The sequence below is a fragment of the Nestor notabilis genome, unplaced genomic scaffold (genome assembly GCF_000696875.1).
Source record: "Nestor notabilis isolate BGI_N333 unplaced genomic scaffold, ASM69687v1 scaffold7601, whole genome shotgun sequence".
Classification (NCBI taxonomy): Eukaryota; Metazoa; Chordata; class Aves; order Psittaciformes; family Psittacidae; genus Nestor; species Nestor notabilis.
Window position 1 is genome coordinate 67736 of NW_009913281.1, and position 7593 is coordinate 75328.

The 7593-nt window shown below is 42.3% G+C and overlaps 1 protein-coding gene across 1 annotated transcript in view; it reads right to left on the reverse strand.

Moving 5' to 3' along the window:
• SLC13A2 (solute carrier family 13 (sodium-dependent dicarboxylate transporter), member 2) overlaps window positions 1-5903 on the reverse strand; it is a 17771-nt gene extending 11868 nt beyond the window's left edge. Inside the window, 5 exon segments of the mRNA XM_010023135.1 lie at window positions 807-1033; window positions 2090-2226; window positions 2555-2683; window positions 5723-5857; window positions 5859-5903. Coding sequence (XP_010021437.1) covers window positions 807-1033; window positions 2090-2226; window positions 2555-2683; window positions 5723-5857; window positions 5859-5903 — 673 coding nt within the window.
• Between the last annotated feature and the right edge of the window lie 1690 nt (window positions 5904-7593).

Here is a 7593-nt window from a genome sequence, read left to right on the forward strand (position 1 = left end):
GCCTGCATTGTTCAGTATTTCAAGGTTATTTCAAAGCTGAAGGAGCCAAATTTCCTCATTTTTAAGGCTGGCATTGATAATCCTTTGATTTGTCCATTTTTCACTGCTTGTCTTGACACAGAGCAGTTGAAATGTGTGATGAAGTCTGAACATACTGCTAACGCTTCTCAGTGAACTAAGGCAATGTCTGAACTGCACATGGAGGGGGGAGAAGCAAGAACTCCAGGAGGTACAACAGGGCCAGAGGAGTTGGACTGAAGGGAACTTGTTCTGTACCAGCACTTCACTGCTGGCACTGAGATTTGCATTCAGAAACACTTGAGTTGCCTCAAAGAGGAAAAGAGGGCAAGACAGCTGGTAAAGAGAGATTGTTGTACGATTGCATATCTTTGGATTAGAAAGATCATTTTAATCTCTACCCTTCTGGCATGGAATTTTCCCTTGGGAATTCCCTATTATCTGATAAGTTACACAGTAGATAATATTTGAATTAATATAACTACATAGGGAAATATCAAACCTAATATAAAGGCTTCTGGTAATGGAGAACTTATACATTTTGCTGTTTTATTGATTAATTATCATCTTTTCATCTTTTCAATCTATTTATAACTTCAGCCAAGTCAGTAGACCTTGTTATGCTTTTGTCTGGTTAATGGAAGAGCCTCATAAATGCCATTGGATGCAGTCAGAATGCTTTGGATACATTCTTCTTTTACAATTTACTAGTAACTCTAATGACAGTGAAGAAGGCCTCAGGGCATCCTCCATTACCCCAAAGAGAAAACCACCCATAACCCACTCACCTTTTCCCTCTGTTTCTTTGGAGCTACCTGGTTTAGTTGACTCTTCCTGCAGTTCAAAGGCTTTATTGATGTTTTCAGCTGTTTCGCCAGCTGACTTAGAGTCTATTTCTGTCTGATGCAACTGATCCAGCACTGCTTGCGCTATTGGAACCATCATGGCAGTGGTAGCAGTATTGCTGATCCACATGGACAGGAAGGCAGTCACGATCATGAAACCCATGAGAAGCCTGGCATGAAAAGGTTTAGAAAAGTCAGTTCAGAACTCAGCTCTGTGATGCCCTTTCTTCATTGCAAAGCTTTGCTTACAAAGCTTTTGGTCTGGAAACTGCTTTAGCAATACACACCCAGTGCTTCCTCCTACCCTCGTCTGCTCTGGGAATGACACAGGAATATTTGACATGAAGGTTTCTTTTTGCTGTTTCAGCCAGTTGTGCTTTTACATTCTTAGCACTAGGAAAGGGGAAGCTGGGAGCTTGGAGCAGTTTATCCAGCCAGTGTCCTGCTTATTTGACATGCTTCTGAGGAAGACATTCCACCTCAACAACACATGTTAATGTATTACCATGTATTTGGAAGAGGAAAGCTGAATTTGAGCCCAAGTGGCAATCAGTTTAAGCTGTAAGGAAGATGATCTCTCTTTTCTTTTTTTTGTCATTTTATCCCCTCTATTATTTAAGATTTTCTTCATATAAAATTCTAATCCATGTTTCAGTATTACTCTGTTATTTGTCTCAAAATTATTCTTCAGATGAGATGTAGATTATATATCAGATGAAAAGGGCTTTATCTTGTATGCGTTTTTATTCTATTGCTTTGTAATTTCCTTCACTATTCCCTCATCTTATGATCTGAGACAAATTAAATAGGGCCATGAGGCCTCTGCATAGCTTAAACTTCTAGTCTGGTAAACACTTGTTTTCAAAACAAGCATCCCCATATTTCTCTTCTCTCTCAGTTAGAGAGTATGGTTTCTGTGTTTCAGCTGCAGTCTTTCCTGACTGTCTAAAGCTGTGCTTCTGGCCAAGCCTAGCAGCACCCTTGTCTTTCTAGCACTGACTCTCTTGTTGCTATTTCTCCACCTAAAGCCATTTGGAATTCCAGGTCTGTAACACATCAAAGGATCACTGTTTGCAAGGTCTGCTCAGGCGCTAACTCACTTGGACTGTAGAAAAGCATTTGTAGGATACAATTTGCAGATTCACATGGGAGACGACAGGAAACTGAGGTAGGAACTAATGCCATAAAGTCCTTTATCCCACAGTGTTTTCACAACTGTTACTCACAAGGCTGGTCTGACACCAGTGATAAGCAGGACCCGCAAAGCAACACGCTTGTGTAGGTGCCAGCTCTCAATAGCAATGGCCATCAGCAGTCCCCCAATGAAAAGCATATTGGTGTCCTTCAGGTACTCTTGGCACACCTGTAACACGGAACAAAGGAGAGGAAATAGTAACAAGAAGCCAAGAGAGAAGGCATCTTCTGAGGGAGGATCTTGTTCCGAAGATATTAGCATGCACTAACTCTGGATTGCATCTCAACAGTGGATTTGCTTTGAGTTCAGATTAGCAGCTCCACCCAGAGTTCACTCTGGGCTCATGCAAGTCCTGTTCCATGGCGAGGACAGATGACTTCTGTGTACCAGTAGTGCCATTTGCTTTTCTTTGCTCTGAAAATCACCCTGGAAATAAACCCCAAACAAGCTGACCAACAAACACACGGGCAAACATGTATAGAGTAGGATTTTTTACCGTTGTCGAATCCATGATATTCATTAGCGGGAAGAGCAGGACAGGGAGGAGAGCTGTGACAGCCAAGGGCAACGCTTCCGTGCACCAAAACAGTGCCATCACTATGATAACATAACCACATTGGGCCTCCTGACAGAAGAAGAGTACATGCAATCAGAACAGACTGTACATCTCACTTAAGCTTTGAGAAAGCAACAGCCCATAATTATATTCATTACCTGATAAAGGGGTTAGAGAAAAGGTTATTCTCTATCTTCCCCTCCTATCTGTCCTCCTGCCTCTGCAGATCCTAATCTAATGGCAAGCAATTCAACAGTCTTGTGAGGAGAAGATGGGGGCCTCCAATGGGGAGGACCAAGAACCACAGGAAAAGAAACAAATTGATGACTTTGAACCCTTCGTGATAAGGATTGGCAGTCCCTGCACAGGCTTCTGGACTTTGCTGATGGTGGTGTTTTCTTTTTCTATGTTTCTATTTTCGAGGTGCAGAAACAGTTACTGATCCAGCCAAGGTTTTGCCCCCTTCTTCTCCAAATGTTTCAGGATATGGCCCAGATGAACATCAACTCATTTCAACAGCCTGAATTCCTTGTACCTTAAATACCTTTATCTGTTCTTCACTGGATTTTTAGCTTAGTACAGACTTTGAAAGGCTCACTGACAAACCAGTCACAGATCAGTTTCAGCTTCCACTGACTCTGTCTTGTTTCTTTGAACAAGGTATGATCCCCTATTTCATGTTCCTCTTTCTGAGAAAACACTTTAGATCTTTGGATAACTACTCCAAACTTTATATACAAATATTTAACTCAGTCCCTATGCACTAAATAACTTGTCACAGCAGGTTTTCATAAGGATGGGCTGAGGAAGAGTGCAAGGAAAAGTAACACTGCAGGTAACAGAGTCTTCCTCATTTTGCAACTGGCACAATAACGGCTACCAGCAGATCCAAAGGAAGAAAATAGTGATTGTGTGGCCTTGGATTAAGGGTGGGCATGAATGAATGAATAGAATTCATTTCATCTGAATGAAAATGTAGTGATGCTAAGTGAGGAAAGCATTAATGAAGAGATGGACATTGTAATGGTGAGATTACAGAGGATTAAATCAAGGAGCTGGGATAATGCCTGCCTGCAGGATCAAACTTGTGATGCTTTAGGACATGCTGAGGACTTCTGGACATGGCCTGGAAGTTATGGAGCTGGTGAAGGAAAAGGATGAACAGGGGAGCTGAGCAGTCTGGAGGAAAGAAGATCACAATCTAGGTGGTAAATTACCAAAGCTGCAGGGTTGGAGAAGTAAACCTGAAAGAGATTCATGAAGAGATGACAGAATGCCTTTCTGAGCCTTATTTTTGAATGAAAGCAGGAAGCACCTTAATTACACATCCCATCAAACACAAAAGATGCCTTCTGAGAGACCCTGGCAATGCTTTGGAACATACATTGTAGGCCCAGTGCTGTTCTCTTCAGCCTGCTGTGCGCAGGCTCTCAGTAGAAGCTGGAACAAGGCTTTTCACAACATCAATTGTTCCATAAGGACAATTCCTCTGTCCTGTGTTAGACAAAACCTTGAGCATTGTTTGCTGTCATTTGTAATAGCTTAGTGTCCAGAGCTGTCATTATGTGAAAGGTTAATAGCTCAACAGAAGAGAAAAATGTGAAATTCCATCCTGTAGGTTGTGTGCTCAGAACCCCTCCTGCTGAGGCACCAGCTTTTCCTGCTTAACATACCACAACGCACAACTCCAACACAAGAAACCTTCTTACAGATTGCAAAGGGAAAAGTCCAGGACAGTTTGAATTTCTGTGTTGTAGCTGACTACCTGGAAACCAGAGAGAGTCATTTCCAAAGAGGAACTGGACCAAGTTATTCCATAGGCAATACAAAGGACTTATTGTATGGTAATGACTCCAGCAAATAAGTTTGAACTCATGGCCTCAAGATAAATAAAACCCATCTCTCTCTTTCTGGCTACTTAGAACTGTTCTCAGCCAGATCTCTTTAACTTCAGGAACTCTTTTGGCTGTGGAATGTTAACTAGCAAAAAAGGGTTCTTTTTCCTGTTTTTCTTCTTAGTAAACATTTAAGTGATAGTTTAAGCTATTTTATTTGCATAGCATTGGAATAAGAGGGCACACCTCAAGCCAGTGCTACTCTCTCATTCTTGCTTGCAATCCATAGCTCCAAAGTCTCTGATTACACTCAAAAAAGACTGCTGTGAGGAGGAAAGGGCTTTGGCACAGGCTGACGAAAAGACAGGGAAGAGCTACTGGAGTGAGGATGGAACATGGTGAAGGAGACTAGAAACTGTGAGTCAGCAGGGATTTGGGGCAAGCAGAGACTGAAGGAAAGAGCTGGGACTTGGTGTCCAAAGAGCAGTGACAGGAGAGGTACATTGACACTTACTAATGCTGGGGCTGCAATAAAAGACCTAAAAAGCAGAGATTAGATCTGTCTGCATGAAGAGATTGGGAGGCTGAGGAATAAGTCAGAATGCTGGCAGTCTGCCTGCTGAGCACACTGGGTTTGAATGATCAGTGCCTCAGAAGTACCTGCCCCACTGCTACAGGAGTTTGGAGTTAACTGGAGGAATCCTAAGCACAGGTGTCTTCCAAAGCTGGACAATTTCAATTTTAAATCACTGTTTTGGAAAGATTCTTACAGGAATATGCTAAAAAAAGAGAGGGAAATATGTACTCCTTTATCCTCACAATGCCTTGTTCTTCTGACCAAGGAAATGGCAGTGACAAGAAAAAAATGAAAAGAAAAAAAAACCAAAATATGGACTGCATTCTTTTAGGAAATCAGAAAGGAGGATTAAAACTGAGCCTTAGATTTGTATCTTGGGTTCACATGTATGAGCTTCAGCACTGAAAGTCCTTTGCTACATCAGGAAGATGCAAAACAAAAGCTACAAAACCACATGTCACTAACATTCTTCTAGAATATGCAATCATAGATGTATCTGTTCATCCATTTACATCCCATGGCCTTAGTCAATACTCAAAGGGGTCTGCTCACAAAACCAGAAAGATCTTCAAGCCACAAATGAAACGTCTCTGAGAAAGGATCTGCATGTTCTCTTCAGTTCTTTCATTTAAAAGGAACAACTCAAAGAAGAGATTCAGAGATGTGGCTCTCAAATTCAGTTTAAAAAGGTCTTACCTTAGTAGGAACAGCCAGAGGCAGAGGAAGAAACAAGAGGGGAACAAGCACCGTGATCAGGTATTTCCTGCAGGCCAGGGTAATCTGCAAGAAGCCAGGCATGGTGCTGGAGCTGGCCCAGTGCTGAAGAGCCCGAGTGCTGCTGCTGGAGACTATATAAACACTTGGGAATATTAACCATTGACCTCGGGAGGTTGGGTGTTGTTTTTGGAACTGTAATCGGAGAAATAAGGAAGAGAACAAAGAAGGGAGGAGACTAGCAAAAAAGAGTGTCAGACCGGGAACTTTCTTTAGACAATCTTTCTGATAACTGATAAATCCAGGAGAGAATTAACTCCTTGTGGATCAAGTAGGTTTATTAACAGCGTTGTAAAATGACCTATGCTTTTTAATAGAATAGTAATGTCTTGGTCTTTACTAATGCCTTCTTTGAGTAGGTACTGTTATTCCTCCTGTAAAAAAGAGAAACTGCTCCTTCATAATAGCTTGAAGATCTGCAATACTCAAAGTATATTGCTTAGAAAGAGCAAGAAGCATTATATACACATCATTGTATTCACTGAGAAGTTCTTTGGGTAGCAAAACACACCAGAGCAGAGCTCCTGGCACCAGATGCCACATCAAGTCCCCATGGAGAAAGGGACTCACAGTCCTCACCACCTGAGAGCAGGAGCACCCATCTTTGTGTAGTTCAAGGACAACCCTCATGACAATCCCTCTTTCTTCTACTCAAAGAGCAACAGGGGAAATATTAAGATCTGGTTAGAACTCACTTTCTCCCACCTGGCAGCCAAGTGTAGGTTTTAAGTCAGGCTTAGGGCCAGAGAGGGAACCCTATACTCTGATGTAGCCTGTTGTATCCCGGGGCATTACTTTGCAGACATCAGGCTGGGGATTTTTGACCTTTCTGCTCTTGCAGGTCTATAGGCACAGCTTTGGTAGCTTGCAGGGTATCCTGGGCAGGGACGTGAGTGCTAAATCACCAGCAATTCTTGGTCATTGTAGCAAGAAACTCCCCAAATCCAAGCAGTGAGTTACTTGGTTCTGTGAATATGCAGGAGTGGAACGAAACTTTCCAGTCCCAAAGGGAGTGTCTTGTTAATGTCATTTTGATGTCTTTATTTGCTAGATAAAGCAAGCAGTCCTTCAGATAATGATGATAACATTTCCATTTTATTGGTATAAATTCTCTCAGCTATAAAGCTCTGTTTATAGCTTACTCAAGCAGAGAGAGAGAAGCACAGACATTAGGTCATCTGATGTCAGCACCACAAAGAGCTTCTGCTCTTTCACTCTCATCCCTTTCCTGCCAGGGATTGTGATTGAAAACCAGTGAGGTTTCAGCTGCCAACTCACAGCTCTCTTGCAAAGCTTGATTTAGGCATATTGCTCACAAGAAACAGCATCATGTAACTTAACTGCCAGTCCTGAGTGTTAGCACTTCACCCTTGGTACAAAAAAGAATAAGAAAGAGCTTTCAAATGAGTTATATTCACATTTTTGCTTCTACTTAATGTTGAATTAGTGGCTGAAAAGGTGCAGTGACAAAACCAGCCAATGGCAAAGTAATTGTTCTACTTTCTACTCTCTTATCCTAAGGTTGCAATGCAAATCGAAACTGACGCCTTGTTTTCACATCTTGCTAACATGAAGGTTGGCCTCCAGCTGCAGCCTGGCCAAGGGGTAACAATGTGGAAAGGCTTCAGCTAAGGAATCCTGCCTGTTCCTCAGAAGCAGCACGTCCACAGGGATTATTTCCACTGGTGAGTCCTGTTGCTTCCACAGATGCTATAAACGGGCTCTGAAAGTGTGTTACTGCAGAATGCCTGGTTTATGTCTTCAGGGGTGTCGTGGTTCAAGCCCAGCCGGCA